The sequence below is a fragment of the Sturnus vulgaris genome, chromosome 5, assembly GCF_052056855.1.
Source record: "Sturnus vulgaris isolate bStuVul1 chromosome 5, bStuVul1.hap1, whole genome shotgun sequence".
Taxonomy (NCBI): domain Eukaryota; kingdom Metazoa; phylum Chordata; class Aves; order Passeriformes; family Sturnidae; genus Sturnus; species Sturnus vulgaris.
Genome location: NC_142247.1, coordinates 8,624,460 through 8,643,465, shown reverse-complemented (window position 1 = coordinate 8,643,465; position 19,006 = coordinate 8,624,460). Strand labels below are relative to the sequence as shown.

Sequence of the window (19,006 nt, the reverse complement as noted above, 5' to 3'; positions counted from 1 at the left end):
GCTCAGAAACAATGCACCCTTCGTTTTCTCCCTTCAGACCCAACTTTCTCTGGGTTTTATTTGTTTAAATGCAACAAGGTATTTGTAAAGTAACTGCAGAAGACAAAAAAATCCCATCAAAACCGAAATAAAAACCTAAAAAAAAGACAAAAATCCCATAAAACTTTAAATTGAGGTGACATTCAAGTCCAGCTGGAGTATGAACAAGCATCTCCCAAACTTCAAAGTAGTACTTTAAAAAAAAAAAACACCTCAGAACCATCAATGATATCAACACATTCTGATTTAACTTGCACTAGGGCGAACAACACTCAAGAAAGCTCAGAGACCATGGTAACAGAAGAGATTGTGTTTTTAATTTGAAAACAAAACAAAAAAAAAAGAGTAAATGGGAGCTTGTGCCCAACAGAAAAAGTGGTTAGTTGATTTAAATGTACTTAATACAAGTATTCCAAAGTCCAGAAGCAGAACTTGGCATTCCTGCTTCATTTCTAACACAAACTGGTAAACTAATGAATGAAGACAATTTAAAACAGATCTTGTATATTTTAATTGTAGTTAGAGTAACAATTCCAAGGTTTTTTTGCAAGTCTGATGATATATACACCCAAGAAATTAACAGAAGAGTAAAGTAGCACCAGCTTTGTGAGTACAGAAATAGAGAGCTCAGTACTTCCTCCCCAACCTAAAATCCATTTGAATATTGTAAAATGCAGCACTCCAAGCTTAGGGAAATCACAGCTGAGAGACTGATTGAAAGGGAGGCCCAGTTCAAGGGCTGCATTTTGCCCAAAGCTCACACTCCCATGTCCCAGCTCCTGAGCATCCCAATCCAACCCCTTTCCCTGGACAAGAGGTCCTGAAGCAGCTCTTCCCTGGGAATTCCCACAGAATTCCCTCTCTTGAATAAGAAGCTTCCCAAGGTCACATGCTCCACCCAAACACATGAGCAAATCAACTTTAAAGTCATTATTGTTTCTTTCTACTTAAAAATTGTACAAGACCTCATAAGCCACTAGAACAGTAAATAATCCTAAAATCACTTTCTTTCCCAGATGCCCTCATGCACTAAAGCATTGTCTTTGCTAAAATCATGCAGAACCTTTGTAGTGGAAATGGTTTAAGCTGCCAGCTCTCAATAGAGGTATGATTTGGCTAAATTTTCAATCTATTATTTGAGACCTCTGCAGACCTCCCTGAATATTGATACTTCTACCAAGCCTTACACTTTTGCTTGGGAAACATCCTTTGGGTTATCCTACCTCACTGAGACAGGAGGGGCACCTTTCTTTTTCTTCCTTTAGCAACAGGGAAGTGACAGAAGGAAAGAAAAATCTGAGGAACTAGAGGGGAAAAAAATAAAAAAATGATCGGGCAACAATTACAGAGACAACCTAAACATCATTCACCACTTGCTATACACTGATTTTTGTTAACATCTTCTGTAAAGTTTAACATCTTCACAAACTGTTTGCTACTAACCACAGTCACTGTTTTACCTACTTTTCAATACTTGATCAAGTATTAAGTTGATTTATATTAAGTTCCAAAAAAAAAGTTCTCTGAAATCGCTGAAACTGTACTTGTTTACATTTCAGGGGAGGTGCCCCATTTCTCACATCATTTTCACCTGAAGTATTTCAAGAGGAAAGAGACACAGAGGAAAGGTAATAGGAATTGCAGAATACATACAACAACCTCAAATAATACTGTTCCTACAGTATCTTGTCCAGACAACATTCCATAAACACAACACTATGTTTAAATATAAGGCAAACGGACACTGGAGGCCACTAAGAAACTCACTTGTGTATTCCTCTTAAGGGAGTAAAAGTCCAATTTCATTTAAGTGCTACAAAAGTAATCCTAACACGTAATATTGCTAAGAAACACATTTTTAAAAATGTTCTCTTATCGATGCTTGTTTGCCTAACAATCTGTTTACAGAATTTGTATTTATGTTGAAAGAAATTTTTAAAAAGATTTATTTCCAGAGAGACACTGTTTAGCTACAAGTCTTAGTACAGTTGATTGAGCTGGTGCTTCGACAGAGCTATAATCTGTTACTTAGTATAGCAGCCACTGTTTTTATAATCCTTAAAACAGTAAAATTCCCAAGGCAGATTTGTCAGGAAGCTGTAAACAAGTAATTTCCCAAGACTTATTGGCAACAAAATGACCCCTAGCCTAAGTTTTATTTTTTTCTGCCAAATTTCAGTTTTTGTAACTGTAGAATGACTTCCCAATTAATACTCTGGAGCAGTTTGGAAACTTGTCTCTGAGGAAGAGTCAACATCTATTTCCAACGCAGACTCATCAGGGTTTGGGAGGAAATTAGGATAGGACTTTAAGTCTGAGTGCTCCTGGATATCACCAGGATCATTTTTTATAGCTGAGTGCATGAAACATGAAGATTCCCAGAGCCAGCTCTCAATGTGTGCAGCAGAGTGAGGCACTTTGAGGTGGCAGTATGAAGAACGAAATTCCACAGTAGATGGGACAGTCTGACATTTTCTTAGTGATATATAATCATCTTTCCTGTTTAAAGAGAAGGAAGGAAAAAAGGAGATTATTAGTGTTTCAGTGGTATTTTTGTCATGTTTACAAGTAGCAAATACAGTTGTTCACTTTCCTGAAGGTCATCTCTGCATTCCACTTTACGATCAGCTTGTTATCACCGACCTGAACTACTGGAACAGAACTTGTCTACACTCTAAACTAGCACCTGAATCACCAGGTTAGCCTTTTCCAATCTGAGAAACAGGAAACTGAAGTTTTATCCAAGAACAGCTACTTTTTAAGAAGTTTTCTCTTTTTCTCTTGCAGTCCTTTTGCTGAAATAAAACCAAACTCAAACAAGAAAAACCCAACAAAAACCCAACAAAAAGACAACATGCCACAATCCTTCTCACAAACAAAAATACCTCAGCTTGCCATACGAAGACACTTCAATACTGCTTGAGCTGCTTTTCCACAAGAAGAAAAACAGTGTTTGTGTTTAATCATGATGCAATGACTTAAAAACTCCTCTTAGAGACAAACTTGTGATTCTATGTCTTCCCAAAGCCTGTCTCAAATGAAGAGACTCAGAATTGGTAAGTCTGGAGTATGAGAAACTGCCAAATAAGGGTAAGAGTGGGAAGGTGACAATCCCCAAATTTATTGTGGAAAGTAATCAGAAATATTAAGAAAAGAATGAAAAGACACTGGATTACATATGCTATCAAATAACTGAGTAGAGGACAGCAGGATGAATAGCAAATATATACCAAGAACTACATTTTTGCTCAGAGAGATGCCTCAAAGCCAACTATTGTTATTTAAGAAAAGGCTTTAACTGATTTCAAAACGAGAATTTCTAAAAGTGCATCATTTGCATGCAGCATCACTTCACCTGGCTGTACAGAACAGCTTGCTTTTAGCCTGGGCATAAACTGTGGCAGCAATCCGAAAAAGCTGCTCCTGCATCCACCGAATGTCAGCAGGCATGTCAGGAAACCAGTTCACCAACCTGCAGGCAAAACCAAAACACAGATTTTATAAGCAGGGAATTTAATCAGAGTTATATTTACGCACCCTGTCACACATTCAAAACAGTTTTTTCTCTCCAAATCAACTCCTCTAACCAAGGTGTCCATTTCTTCCCAACCTCCCTGAATTCCCATCTACCCCTCTCTTGTCTCTTCCACAAGCTACAAAAAGGGGCAGCACAAATCACTGCATCTCTGAGTGGCTGACCAGTGTGTGCATTCCACACCCTGCACAGGAATCCTGCAAAATAGTCCTGTCTCCAAGACCTTTGTGGTAGGAACTTTCTGCTCAGTTTAAAGCAAGCTGGAAGAGGAAGGAAGAACAAAACAAAAGCACAATGGAAGAACAAAGAGAAGGCAAAACAAGAACAATGTCCCAAATGTACTTTTTTTTCCTTATGATACCCTTGACAGGAGTCAGTTACATCAGAGTAGGACAAGGAGGAAAACCCTACAGAGAAATCTGGGGAAACTTGCTGCCTCCCCATTCACCAAAAATGGCACAGAAGTGCCACATTCAGTGGCACAGAAACAAAATATTTCACTGGAATTCTATGATTTAATAATAATAATATGGTTTGATTACCGGAATTGATTTTTCAAGATTTTCTAAAGACAGTCATAACATCTGCTGCTCAAGGACTGGAATTTCCTTAAGCAAGCACAAGGCTTAGGATTCATGGTGCATTCATTCAGTACAACTTCTCCTTGACAAGAATTGAAACTTATCAAATTAAGCCCTGCTTCAAGAGCACAACTTTCAATCAACACAAACAAACTGGTAAGAGAATTTATATGGTGAGTAAACAGTGGATTTTACTCCTGACTTCAAAAAGAAGCACAAGAAGGATGTGGATAGAGTTCAGATACCCCTGCAGAATATAGCAATGAAGAATGTACTCCTGGAAAGCACAACTAAGGGTGCTTCTTTTGAGCAATTATAAGGTAACTATTAGTAATATGAATGTTTTATATAGGCATTGCTTATTTATCCAAAGCCTTGGATGCATCACATAGAGAGAAATAATGGGTCTTTTGACAGTTACCACTTGAATTATAGAGTCCCAGAATGCCTCCCACACTGAATAATCTCTCAATGAGTACATTTCCAAAATGATGATAGTGCTAAAAGAGTTCTTTACAAGTTCCTTACCGTAAAGCAACCGAGTAAGCAGACTCCACTGGGAGTGTGTATGGCAGCATCAGGTAGGATATCACCCTCATGGGGAAGAGTTTAGAGAACTGAGCATAGAATCCATTCTGTTCTTTACAAGCTTCCTGCAGTGCTGAAGAAGAATTATTAGGGAAAAGATGTTACACTATCTGAAAGCAGCTTCAGTAATTTTCTCAAGAGTTTCGTAATATCCAGTGAACATTATCAAGTCACTGAATAAGGCTCAGTTAGAAAATGAAATAATTAATATCTGGGAACTCTTACCATAAACTTTCTCTATGATATTTTAAAATATAGGAACACAGACTCATGCCACAGGAACAAAACACACTATCCAAAACTTCTAAGCAATAGATCTAAGAATTAATGTAAAAAAAAAAAAAAAAAAAAAAATCCAAAGTCTGCCACTCAGAGTTATAGGAAACAGCCTGAAGCATGCACCTTTACGAAGTCTGGGAGGGAGACTCTCAAATATGCTCTTCTCCAAAGGCCATGGATTTTGCTTTAGCTGGTCATTTAAGCTGGTCATTTTCAAGGTTTCTACTCTGTTATTTTCTGTCAATTTTCTTTTCTTCACATGGTCAATGTGTTGCTGTGCAGCCTCATGAGGGTTTCTTTTTGTGAAGGACAAGTGGATATAAATGGAGTCATTTAGAATACCTGAAAGAGTCAACAGCTTTCACTTAGGTTTGATCCACAGGTCTCCTGAGTATCTACACAGCACCTGAGGTCTGTGTGTCTGAACAAAGACCTGTCCTGAGGGAACATCATCATCTACCCCATGAGAATTCTCAATTGCACCTGGCTCTTAGGATCCCACAAATGTTTAATCACAGTCATGGCTCTTCTGAAGGTTTAGGTCTTACTTTAAAACAGGTTCTAAAGAAAAGGAAAAAAGTGAACAATTAAGTGAAACTGCCCTGGAAACATACAGTCATTTACCGAAGTTGTTTTCCTGCAAGAAAGCAAAGGATTTAGAGGAGAGGAGGAAAACTGATTTAACATGTATTTGAAAAAAAATATCTAAATATTCATCAGCTATATGGGAAATTTGACATGGCAGGTGTCACATGAGTACTTTGAGGTGTTGCTACAACAGGGTTGAAGAGGAAACCAACAGGTTACAATATTTTTTAATCCAAAGTACAGATCTAAATCAACATGGATTACATTGCAAAACTGGTGCCAATTAAGAAATAGCACTGATAACTACCTTAGAAACAAGCACTAGATCATGAGTACAAAGAGAAAAACACAAGAAGTATATTGACACTAGGTTTCTAGAAAATCATTATAAAATTACATATGGAAAAAAACTACCAAATTTGACTAGAATCAATACCTGCATACAAGAGAACCTATATCTTACTTGCAAGTACTAGTGAAAGACAAATGTCAAAAGAATATACAGTGAATTTAGCAAAGGAAAATATTCGAAGTGTCACAGATGGAAGGGGGGAATTAATTCCTACAGCTGAAATAACTTAATAAGAAAGGTGATGCATAATGAATGACATTGAAAGGTTATAATTATCATTGATTAAGCTTGATGAAAAACAACCCTGTGACAGAATAAAAACAAAGTTGATCACAGGATTAGCAGTGTGAAAAGGAGGACAATAGTGCAATACAGAGAGGACATGAGGCAGAGAGACCAAGGAAGAACTGCAAGGAATGTCAGATATCAGTGTCAGATGGAAACTTGCAGACGGTGTGGATGCAGGACAGCAACAGAACCCAGCTCAGCACAGACAACCACAAACCAGAGGGTCTTTGTAGAGCTTGTGCTTTTTAATCACCTAGTAAAAGCTATAAAGCAAGACTCTCTCATTAAAAAATAATAATAATACATAATAATAACATTACAGGAAAATCAAGCTCTTAAGCAGAACTGTGAGGCTCTTCAGTGAATTGTTTCAAGACAACTTGAATATTCAGTAACCAGGCATCAGCAGAGTACATCCAATGACTGCATTACATCCTGCAGCTGGTACTATCTGTAATAGTGCAAAAGTCCCATTTCCATTCCTCTGACCCAGTACCAATTTGCTTCTGCATCCAAAGGCTACAGGGCCTAGACACATTTAACACATTATTAACTTCATCCTAGTATCAAGTTACTGTTTTCAACTTGTTTGTCTCAAAGCTTGCAGAGCAATAATATTTATCAATATAAAGCATGTTATTAGAATTCTTGGAGTAGAGTAGCAGAACTTGTAATTCTTCTTCCTAAACCTATCTGGGTGTCAACTACTGTTCCACTATCAGCTGTCATCTTCTAAAGCCTTATCTCACATAGGGTTTGTCTGTGACTGAGTTTTTATTGTTATTAGCCAGCTCCCACTTCTGGACTACCAGAAAATCACTTGGATGAAAGCAGAGTGGAGGGAATAGAAGGTTTCAGAGGAGTGGGAAGCAGTAGCCTAGTCCCATCCTGCACAATTAGGACAAAGTCAAGTTATAGTATCATTTGCCTAGAACTGGAATTCTTTGGAAATTTCACTTAACATTTACTTCACACAGATTTGACAGAACTCCAAAAGTTCAATTCTTGTGTAGCACAGTTCACCTCAGGAAAACTGTAACTATGGCATTTCTACAAGGATGAAATTATCATGATCCCTCCAAAACTCTCTAAGACCAACCCCCTTCTTAGCTACACACAACTCTCTCACCCTTTTTGTTTGTTTTGATCTGGGGCTTTTTTGTTTGTTTTTTAAACTCAGGTTAAGACCATATAATCAATAATTATCTGAAAGTTTAACATACCATTCTCCTTCAAGAATTTAAGAGCATCCAAATATCCCTGCTCACAGATTTCTCCAAGTACCTGCAAATACAGAGTAAATGAGTCAGACAAATAAAAAGGAGTTTCAACTTCAGATCAACAGTTTGCAGAATGAAAAGCCACTTTCATCTACCTTGCAACTCTTGCAAGAAAAAAATCACCTTAACAATTGCTGGAATGTAACAGATTCAGGTTAATACGCCTACTGTGATGATGAATACATGATCATGTACATTAACTTATCTTTCAGCTAATGCACTGAATGATGGCATTCAAAGAGTTGGAAGACTTCCCTCTTGTTTCCTTGTTTAGCCCTTCAGAAGCTGCTAGCAGCAATGAAACAGGGTGTTTGGAGTGTGCCAATTCCCTTCCTTCCCTCCTAATGCTTCTCACTTCCCAAAGCTTTGAAAAATTAGCTGTGCAATTCTGATGCTCAGGCTCAGACTTATCTTCCCTATGAAAGTATCTTTTACTAGATGCAATACCAGCTCAACTACACAGGGATACTGGTAAAAAAAAATAAATTAAAAATTTGTCTTGAAGTGGTCAAAAAGCTCAGTTAAAATATATCTGCAGCAGTCAGAAAATTGCTTCTTTGCTGTACTATATCCCAAGCCATTTGAAAAGGTCTGGTTTTACTTTTTAATTTTTCCAACTTCCACAACAGCAATTCAAGAGCATTTCCATCTTCAGATCTACAACTAACAGTAATGAGCAAAGTTTAAAGGCAACTTGCCTGTGCCAATTATTAATTAAGACCTTTGCAAAACCATGAAACTTGAGAACTTCTTCTAATTTCTTAGCAGGTAAACATGAAAGTACTACAAGCTGACAGTTGTTAATTTCCTAGCGTTGATTTTATGATAGAATCCTGTGATAATTCCCAAATAAATACTGAAAGCCAGTAGCAGGATATGCATTTTTAGCCTGAGAGAGACTAAACCAAGGAGGATGTAGACAAAACATGAAAAAATAGAAACAATATACACCACCAGAGAAGTTTGTGTGACTGGATGAAATGCTTAGACACTGCAGCTTTCTGCAAAAGCTTTCATATGGAGAGATGAAGCAAAGGAAGGCAGGGGCTGACCTTGGGTTCAGGTGGAAAGAGCGCTTGTGTCAAGCGGTAAAGGTTGCCCAGGCTGAACTGAATGCTGGTGTTGGTCACATTCATCTCATGGAAATTGGCTGACTTCCCTTTGGGACAGATGTCACACTCCCCAGCAAAAGGGGACACTGTGATGGTGTTCTTACACTCATAGTTAGGCAAGTTGTCACTGATTCCTCCGTCCACATAGCGCTACAGAAAGGAACAGAAACAGCACATCAAGGGCTGGCAATGTCTGACCTGCAGAGTGCCCCACACAAGAATGAAACAGAAATTAAGGCTCTAACTTAAGCCTGGTGCTCCCAAGCTAAACATTTTGAGTGGCATGATCAGTTCTCTAATGCCAATAAACATTCCTACCTATAGCTCCATAGGCAGCGCAAGAATATTCCATTTGGGATTTTTCTGTATGTTTTTTTAAAGATGATAATCCCACACAATGCGCAGAGAAAAGCAGCTCCACACTTCAAAGTTCAAGATTCAAGATACTAAACCATTCTAACTTAAAAGTACTCTTCATAACTAGAATTTGACAGAAAAGCATCAAAAAATATTTGGGCATAAGGAAAGGATGACTAAAAATGGACAGTGCTTCAGAAACTTTGCCAAGTCACAGACATGTATTGTGCTTTGTATTCAAGTTCCAGGTTATGCTTTTGTCTCCTTCACACTCAGTCACCCATTTCTGTAGTTTTAATGCATCACCACCTCAGACATTTTAAGACCCAAGCCCCAAAGTGCTCTGTTTTGGGGTAATTACTGTCTAGTGCAGCAGCTGCAGTGGCTGAAGACAGCCCCTCCACTCACTCACAGCAGCCAGCCCTCCAGTGGGTCACAGGGAACTGCTTTGTTCTCACACCACCAGCTTTGCTGCTTCAGAGCCTGCATTTCCCTCCTTCCTAAAAGGCAGCAAACCTAAACTGTAGGTCCTTGTCAAACAAATGTAACAGAGCAGTGATTTGAGCAAGAGCAACCTGGATTATCAGTTTCAGCTGCCCTGATACTCAGGCCCTGACCATTCTGAGAAACACATTAGGAATTATGAAGAGGGCAGCTCATGGCCTGTCAGCTTCCCAGGATACCCTCTGGACCCAGCAGCATGCAGCTCCTGCCAAACTTCAGATGTGTAATGCAATCATTAGAGTATAAGCGAAGTCCCCAAGTCCTTTGTGACATAAATAAAAATACAACAGGTCTGGCAAAGGAGGACCCTTTTCATGAAATTATTGAAAGGTGGAAGTGCGTATCTGAGTCACTGTTCTACTGATCGAAATGATTTTCATGATTTGGAGTATCTGCTCAGCTGTTCCTCCAAGTCATTTTTAAAATCTAAAACCACTGCTGTGTTTGAAAGGAGTAAATAAAAAACAAACAAAAGCCACCACACCCAAAAGCTTTTGAATTGGCAGTTACATACACCTCTTAAATGTTATCCTTAAGCCTTTGTTTTACAGTATACAGGCAGGAATGCCAAGCAGTAAACAGCAAGATGCTCCAAAGTTTACATTTTTGACATTCTATTTTGCTGAAGCCTATAAGGAGTCATGCCAAGCATGTGTAACTGGTATGCTTACAAAGTTACATCCAAAAATGCCTCCTAAGCATTAAAATCATATCAAAATAATTGCAAAGATTAAAAGAATAGAATGATGCCTTTCTTTCCTCAAAAAATGGCCAAATAAAGCATTATTTGTATGTTTTTGTACTCTGAACTAAGCCTTTTAAAATAACATTGTTGTCTGGTGACAAGAACTGAACAGCCAGATTAGCCCGGATCTACCTAAACCTTGGATTCAGTCCAACGTCCTGTTTTCATAACACCTTTAATCTGGAAGAGTTTAAGGAGACATACAAGGTTTAGAAGTACAGATAAGGAAAATCCCAATACAGTACAATACAAATCACTTTTGTTTTAATTTTGGCATGAAGAAAAAAAAATACATTTCACGTCTATTCTTGACCTTGTAATACTTGAAAATTGCTTTGAGAACAGTGTGTACACAACCACTGCTAAAGACCTTTAAAGTTTTCTTTCTTCCTTCCCTTCTCCTTGTGCAAGGAGCACCACAGTTGGAAGGAAAGCAAATGCAAGTGAATAGAACAGGGTAACAAAAAGCCACCGATGTCACTGCCTTGATTTGAAATGCAGATCTGCTTGCAGACCTGTAATTATAACACCTGCAACAAACCATGGCAACTTTCCTGCAGTTTTTGTCTCTTTAACAGGGGATTTTAGAGAGCTCAGTGCAGCCATGAAGTATTAAGAGGCATTGTAACCAGCAGTTCCAGGGAAACAACAGAACATACTAATAGTGATATTTTACCTCCAAAAAGTAAACTTTCTTACACCGAATACAAATGCCAGAGGGCATTAGAAAGCTGTTTGCACCTAAGTGAACAAAGAACTTTAATCCAGTTTAAGGCAGATCTCCCTATAGCCAGAACACAAAGATATAGATTATATTACAAGATATTTTCTTGAACAATTGTAGGTGACTCTTCCTGTAAATTTGTGCAGGTGAAAGAGCATCACTTCCTTCAATACATGTTTATCCATAGGTTACATACTCATTATCTTATATCAACTTTTTCTTCTTTTAATGAAGAGGACAGATAGAGAGATAATATGTATGTGTTAAAATACTCAGATCTTCTACACATTCAGTGTTCCTTTCATTTTTTGGAAAGTGGTTACAGCTACACAACTAGAAGCTATGCTGAAGGTATTTATTTTACAGTAGGATAACAAAAAACCCTACATGCATTCTTAATATTTTCAGAATAGCTAGAATTAGTTTTAGATTTTAACAAGAGAGACTTACCACACCTCTAAATGATGGTGGAATGAGGCCACAGTAAATAGGGACAAATGAACTACAGATTAAAGCCTGTAAGAAAATGAGACCATAAAAATTAAATGTTAACTGTTCCATTATTGACATAAACATTTCTCTTGATAAAATAAATTCTTATTCATGAAGACTATAGTTTTATTAGATCCACTGCACTTTTAAGGCGTTTACCCTTTTTTATGACTGATCCCTTGCACCTCCTCCCTAAAACAGTTCACAGACACATTGACTGGGAAAACCAGTATGTGAATCTGGTGTAAAAAAGTTTGAATTCCTCTTTAAAACGCTGTCAGAGTAACAATACTTGAAATGCTTAAAGGAGAAACCCAAAAGGCAATGTTAAAGCAACCTAGGATTATAGAAGTTTCTAAAAGTTGCCAAAAAGAAACATACCTGTATAACTTCTTCTTTAGAATTGAAATTAGATATCAAGGCATTTTTGCCATCTGATACTCTGGTTAGTGAAATACACAGTCTGCCTGATGACAACTGGTGTGTGTTCTCTGGAAGATTTCTCATCAGCCCATCTCTTATTATCTTTATCACATTAAAGGAAGGATGAAGAGGACCAAGATTTCGCTTTCTGGCTTCTTTGGCTAATGCCAGAACATCTGCACAAGCCTGAGCTGGAAAGAAAACGCATTGCATTTAACAGCAGAAACACAACCCACACTTGGACTAAAAGCAGATCTAGAGCTCCAGCTTGTCTCTTACTGCTAGAATGAAAATGCAAGAGCTTTTTAACAGAGTAAGTAACTGTCTAACTCGTTTAAAGAGTTTAGGAGTTTTCTGAGAGACAAAAAAATCACTTTAAACTTTCAAAAAGATCTCCTGGTGAGGACTAAGCTACTTATATGTCATTAAGATAAAATGCCCATACAAGACACTTGCATCAGGAATTGTTTATTCCAGAAATGGAGGGAAAAAATAAAGATGAACCAAACTTAAGGCTTCAGGGCACCATTTCTCTTCATTGATACATAAACACACTAAAGGGAGCATGAAGTGTGATCTGGTAGGAATGCCAGGAGGGAAGTTTGGAAAGCAGTGGGAAAGGAATGTGGAGGAGATTCATAATATACCACACAGATCTCCACCTAAATAGGTGCATTTTTACAGTAACAGACACATAGTAATCTTGTCTCCAATTAAATCTACGTTTAGGAACTTCAAACAACTACAGAAGACAAGACTATTCCTGAAGAACACTAAAATCCTTTCAACATTCAGTCACAGGAAGAAGAGTAGCTCATCCACTTGAAAAGTTTTGTTTGAACTTAGAATGTCACATTTCTCTAGGGCATACTTTGAAGAAATTGCTTGTCAGTTTGGTAGAGGAGAGGGGGGTAAGGTCAAAGTAACACCTTATCAACCTGAGTGATAGGCTACAAGGTCTTCTAAAAATATTTACAGAACTTACATACTTGAACTTACAGGTAAAATTCAATTTATCAGGTAAATTTGAGGACTGCACTGGCAACAACTCTGCTTAAGCCTTTGAGCTTAGATTAATTTCCAAAAATATTACCTTTCTACAATGTTATCCCCCTCTCAAATAGCAATTACTAAACATTATCATTCTCAACCAGGAGTCTATGTCCAAAAGAGCATCTCTAAAAAATCCCAGGTATCAGACACTCTGTTTTTGCCACTTTTTCATTCCATCCTCACAGAGCAAAATCTTGGGCCATAAATCCATTGACACCAGTAGCCTGATGCCACCTCCCACCCCAGAAGACAGCAAACAATTTAGCCACAGCTCACTGTTCATGGTCAAATATATGTTTATCTTAGTAAAACATATTTTACGTGCAAATAAAAAAATTGCACAAGTCATTCTGACAAGTGAGGAAGTTATTTCCAAAAGCAGAATCAGGCAGGGAGTTTAATTTTCCCTGTATCCAGATATTCATTACCAACTCCCTTTTTTTTTTTTAATTATATTTAGCAATGCTCAATCTTCTAAACTTTCTAAAAATAGCTGTGTTTCAGGAGTCTGAGATACTGAACTATCAGAACTCTGGCCAGGAAGAGCCGTTTTGGTGCATATCAAATAATTACCTTTTCCAATATAAATACAGTTTTGAAAGCTTATGCACCAAGCAAGTCACTTGCCTGTTCTAAGATACAAACCAACAGCAAACAAATACATGCAATTTAATTTAGCAGTTCCCTATCAACTCCACATACAATAATTTCTATGCTTGAAGTAGTTCATAGGAAAAAAAAGGACAAAAAAAACCGGACGTATTTTGTTTATTGTAACCTATTTTAAACCCAGCAAGGGCTCCAACTCAAGGAAAAAAAAACCAAAAAAAGCAAAGTTCTATTTAAGAGTATGTGATATTAAGACACTGAAAATTTACAAAGCTTTTTGTTATTAATTCAACAGACTTCAAAGTAGTCCAACTTCTTTTCCTTCTCCTTTCCTTTTCCAACAGGAATAAAATACAGTTACCTCTTAGACTGGTGTATTCCAACACAGGAACTTCTCCAAAAGGGACTTAAGGCTACAGCTCAAGTCAAACTGGGATTTTAGGCAGGTCTTGGTCCATCTGTTTTATTTTTGAAACACAGAAAGCTAATGAAATTAATCTTCCTAATAAATGTGAACTGCTTCTTGTTCTAGTTCCGCATTCCTATTTTTAACTGTTTGTTAACTCCTCATTTGTTTCACAGAAAAAAGCCTGAGAAGTTTACCCCACAGAGTAAAACCTGACATTATATTTGCAGCCTCCACTAAACCTGTTCTCTTTAAGTGCCCCACTGGAATGGATGATCACAGCACCATCAAAACACCATCAAAACACCAGGATCTCCAGGACATCCAAGGAATGCAACTTGAACATTCCAGTTTAGAATATCCTGGAATGCACTGCATCCTCAAAACAACACTCATGGCTAAGCTTCCCAAACTCCCCCAAATTTAATGAGAGAAACCTCTTTGTCAGTCTATACAAGTATATTTTTCTTCCCCATTCAATGGCTAATAATTGTATTTATCCACATTTGAAGTTCCACAGAGTCCCCACCTATGCAGCAGATAATCTGAATCAAAGAGAAAACCCTTCACTTAAAACACCTGGCTACAAGGCTGTAAGAAATGAAAAATGCTCTTCAATTCCAGCCACAACCCCTGCTCACAGATTTGCACACCCTGTGTTGTGTGTACCAGCACACAGACCAGTTCAGGGCTGGGTCCTGCCAAGCCCCAAATATTTCCAAGTGTGGGGATCCCCCAACCCCTCTGGGAACCTGTTCTATTATTTTACCACACTCATAGCAACTGTCTTTTCCTTACACCTCATCGGAATTTACCACGTTCCAGCTTGTGCCTTCTGCTCACCTCTGGGAAGAGCTGGGTTCTGTCTAACCACATTAAAATGCAACTGTGATAAAAACACCTCCAGCTGCAGGAACCACAAATACTGCACATTAAAGCAGATCAGAGTAAGAGAGGCATACAATACAAACTCACAAAACATATCCTATCACTGTAAAACAGTGTTTCTTTAGAGATTATTTACCATCCTCTGCTTTCACACAAGCTCACAAAATACCACAGCTACAAACTCAGAGAATTACCATGGGAATTACCTTGTTAGTTTTGTCAATTTACAGCAATTCACAGATTTTAGAACGTGGCTTTGAATTGTCTTCCAACATTCCCAAGTGATGCCTTTTATTTTCTTTTTTTTTTCCCAGTAGAAACACATGCCCATGGAATCTACTACCTTGGACAGTGACCACATACATATTCTATTAGTTAGAGAAAATCAAAAATCTCAGTTGGCAAATTAGATTGGTAATAACTGAAATCTACAACTCCTAATTATTAAAGTGCTAAACCATTTAAAAAGCTGTTATTAACTCATACTTTCAAATAAACAGTATACATTTTCTGGGCTTAAGAGTGCTTCAAATATTTAAGACAACTTTCTTCTCAAATCATTTACAATGACTTAAGACTTCAACCTGGGCATGTTCTAAAAACACCAGCTATTAAGGAAAAACATGATTTGTTTTAAAAACTGGTAGCAGGCTCATAATAACTCAAGTGTGTCATGTTTGGACATTATAGCAAAATTAAATTAAGAAGCACAAATTTACTGCTAAAGCTTTGAAGAAATTAAGCTTGTGTGCCAGAGCTCAGTAGGGACTAAAGCACTAGGGACAAGCATTACTCTTCTGTACTTAGAGAGAATTTCTGCTTCTTTTAGTCAGTGGATTTTTTCCTCAGAAATTTAAAAGCAAAGCCCACAGACCTCTCCAAATTCAAAAGAGGTACTCACTGTTCTCCTCCTCTTCTAAGATGAGATCTGAATTTACAAAATCCTCTAGTTCTAAAGCAGTCAAGGGTGCTTCTAGCAAAAACAATCAGTGTGGAGTCATGAACTAGACAAGTGTTACTCAGCGGATTTCTTTGGTATAAAGAGAAAACCACTTTCAGATTTCCAGATATTTCATACAGTTTTTTAAACTGCAATCCAGTCGCTATCCTGAACACCTTGATTTTTTGATAGCTTGTATCAAATTTAATTTATTAGAAAAACATATATTCATGAGCCCTAAATAGGTAAAAGTAAGGCGTATTTTTCTTTCTGCTAGAAAATAAGTGTGTATTTCACAAAGCACACTACATTCAGTTTCAAACTAACATCTTTAATCCGGCACAAAGATTCCCTCTATTGTTCAAACGACAATTCAAATCAGCGATTTTAATCAATCCACTGTTTCTAATCATACACCTAAGCGACCTTGGCAACATACAGCGTGCCTAGATTAGAGAGGAAAAGCGCGTTAAAGCTAACCTAAGCCCTGACCTTAACTCTCCTAGCCTTAGCCCAGAAAGGAGCAGCTTTGGAGGAAGCAAGATAAAGCTATCGGGCACCTCTCACGTGCAGGGAGATGCTCTATTTCCCAACGCAGCGCAAACACTTTGTTTACAGCCGATGGAGAGTGTTGGGGCTCGGCCGCCTCCCGCTCTCCCAGGTAATTCCCGGACTTTGGACAGCGGCGGTGGGAGCAGCCCCTCACAGGGACCCGCACGGCAGGAGCTCCGACATTTCGGCTACGCGAGTGCGGGAACCGGAGCGGGCATCGCCAAAACGCCATTCCCTGCGCCACGGGCCCCGCTCGGATTTCATTCTACCCACGGGCACTCGTTTGAGGGGGAAGAGAAGCAGAGAATCGGAGCCGGCCCGGCCCGGCCCGGCCCAAAGAACCCCGCGGCCCGAGCGCTCCCCGGGTCCGCATCCTGCCCGCCGCACCTACCCCTGCCCCTTCCCTGGGGCCCGCCTCGCCCCGCTCCGCTCCCCCCGGCCCCGCCGCTGACCCAGAGAGCCGCCCCCGACGAGGACGGCGCCGGCCAGCGCCCCGGCCGAGGCGCCGTAGATGTGCCGCGCGTCGCGGATGACGTGCGGGGCGCGCTCCTGCAGGCAGGTGGCGGCGCCGATGTGGTAGACTCCCAGGAAGCCGCAGCCGGCGAAGGACACGCTCCAGCCGCCCTCGCGGTCCAGCATGGTCGCCGGTGGGGACAGGAGCGCTCCGGTGGCGGCGGCCGCTGCCCGGCGACTGAGCGCGCTCGGCGCGGTCGCCCTGCGCGTTACACGGGGCCGCGCCCCCGCCGCCGGCCGCGCCGCAGCCAATCCCGCGCCGCCGATCGGTGGCACAAGGCGCCGCAGCCAAACAGAGGGCACATGCAAATGAGACCCCGCCCCCTCGCGTCCCCGCCCTGGGCAGGGCGCGCTCCCGCGGGTGCGATCTGCGCCCAGAGAGAGAGCCCCGAGTCCCGAGCCCCGCGCTCCGCGTCGCTCGTTCCATTCGGTCCCCGCGGACCCTCCGGACCCCTTGGCTCGGGCAGCCTCCGCCCGTCCCCCAGCCCCGCCTGTCTCCCAGTCTCCGCCCCGAGCGGAGCGGTCCGGAGGGGCGCGGCGCGCCCACCGCGCTTTCAAAGCCATGCGGAGCGCGGTCGAGTCTGGGGTCAGTGGGATTTGGGGTCAGTGAGGCACAATGGAGTTTGGGATCAGGCGCAGTGGGATTTGGGGTCCGTGCGGTGCAGTGGGATTTGGGGTCAGTGAGGCGCAGTGTATTTGGGGTCAGTGAGGCGCAGTGGGTTTGGGGTCAGTGAGGTTTAGTGGGGTCTGGGATCAGTGAGGCACACTGTATTCGGGGTCAATGAGACACACTGTATTTGGGATCAGTGAGGCACAGTGGGTCCGGGTCGGTGAGCTGAGGTGCCGGCAGCCGGCCGGGCAGATCGCGCCCTGTGATCCGCAGGTACTAAAGGAAGGGATTTGGGATGTGCCAGGCACGGCGGGCAGCGGGAGGCGGCACCGCTCCCCAGCCCGTGCGGGCCGTGGGAGGTGCGGGCTTAGCAATCACCCCGATTATCCACGGCTCAAAGGAATCCACTGCAAACATTCATATTGCATGATCTTCTCTGTTTAATACTCCTGAAACTTGAAGAAAATTCATGATGATAATAACACTAGTTTTATAACGGGAAGATGATAGAATAATCTGCTTTCAGGTTGCAATTTCAATCTGCAAAAAATTCTGTATTCATGTTCTACCAGCATTTTACAGAAAGAAGTTAAAGCAAAGCAGCTGAATGCCGTCTGAAGTCTAGAACAGCATCATCTGGTAGAATTTCTGTAGTGCCAGCTGACTGATGCATCACAGCTAAGTGTCAGGTACTAGTGGACTTCTGGAGCTCTCATAATCTTTAAGACACTGAAGACCTCATGCTTTTAGCTCTGCAGGCTTATTTTCCTAAACAACAGTTCAGATATTTCAGTGTAGTGCTGCATTGGAGGCTACAGATATGTTCTAAATAATTTTCTGCTCAAATTCTCTTAAATGCGTCTGAACATATCCAGGTAGGGCTTAGCTCCCTGTAAAAGAGGCAGGTTTCCTCTAAAGTTGTGTTAGAACTGGCATTTGTATGTGACTCTGCCACCACAAATCCCTGAGTTCCCATTAGGTTCACTCTGCAAATGAGTAGGTCAGAAGGGAATTCACAATTACTTTGCCCAGCAGGGAGCTCCCCAGAGCTCGACTATGAGAACAAAACAGAGAACAGCATGTCTGAAATCCTCCAGGATTTAATTGCCTCACTCAGGACTGCAGAAATCCTCTTTAGCTACCGGCATGCAGCATTGCATTGTAAAAATTGGATGTTATAACACCTCAGAAGAGTCCAAGAGGAGTTCATGCTTTCCAAATACACCTAGGAGAGATAATGTCATGAGACCTTTCATTTATAGAAAGAAAGTCGTGCCATGACGAGAGCAGAATTCAAGCTCTTTTTCAGTCTGAGTGGACTTGAAGCTGTAATTCTGCCTCTAAGAAAGGACCACAAGCACTGGGCTGTATTTCCAGATTTCCCACTTCTAAGTTAGCTCTTACTTCTGTCTTGTTGGGCCATTCAGCTTCATCCATTCATCATTTCAATGAGCAGAGCAGGGAGAGTCCTAATCCCAGTAATGCCTGTCTTTAAGGTGCTTCCCATTATTTAGGGAAAAGGAAGGTGTGAGATTGAACCCCTTTTCA

At 40.5% G+C, this 19,006-nt stretch overlaps 1 protein-coding gene across 2 annotated transcripts; it reads right to left on the bottom strand.

Annotated features, from left to right (window-relative positions):
• Positions 1–334: 334 nt before the first annotated feature.
• On the bottom strand, positions 335–17,028 carry LOC106855985 (1-acylglycerol-3-phosphate O-acyltransferase Pnpla3-like). Of its 2 annotated transcripts, none has more exons than XM_014881046.2 (9): positions 16,788–17,028; positions 11,846–12,078; positions 11,423–11,488; positions 8,583–8,792; positions 7,474–7,534; positions 5,146–5,364; positions 4,684–4,816; positions 3,395–3,511; positions 335–2,538 (listed from the first exon to the last, which is right to left on the bottom strand). In XM_014881046.2, the coding sequence occupies exons 1-9, from the start codon at positions 16,972–16,974 to the stop codon at positions 2,247–2,249; spliced, it is 1,518 nt and encodes a 505-aa protein (XP_014736532.2). In that variant the 5' UTR covers positions 16,975–17,028; the 3' UTR covers positions 335–2,246. The 2 variants fall into 2 exon arrangements, with proteins under 2 accessions (XP_014736532.2, XP_088020925.1); XM_088164799.1 differs by lacking the exon at positions 16,788–17,028 and adding an exon at positions 13,911–14,028.
• Positions 17,029–19,006: the final 1,978 nt, after the last annotated feature.

Coding starts and splice junctions, on each gene's coding strand:
- LOC106855985 (XM_014881046.2), bottom strand. CDS start 16,974: ATGCTGGACCGCGAGGGCGGCTGGAGCGTGTCCTTCGCCGGCTGCGGC. Junction 8,793..11,422: donor CACCATCATTTAGAGGTGTG/GTAAGTCTCTCT, acceptor TCCTTTCTGTAG/CGCTATGTGGACGGAGGAAT. Junction 7,535..8,582: donor TCTTTCCACCTGAACCCAAG/GTCAGCCCCTGC, acceptor CTGTATTTGCAG/GTACTTGGAGAAATCTGTGA.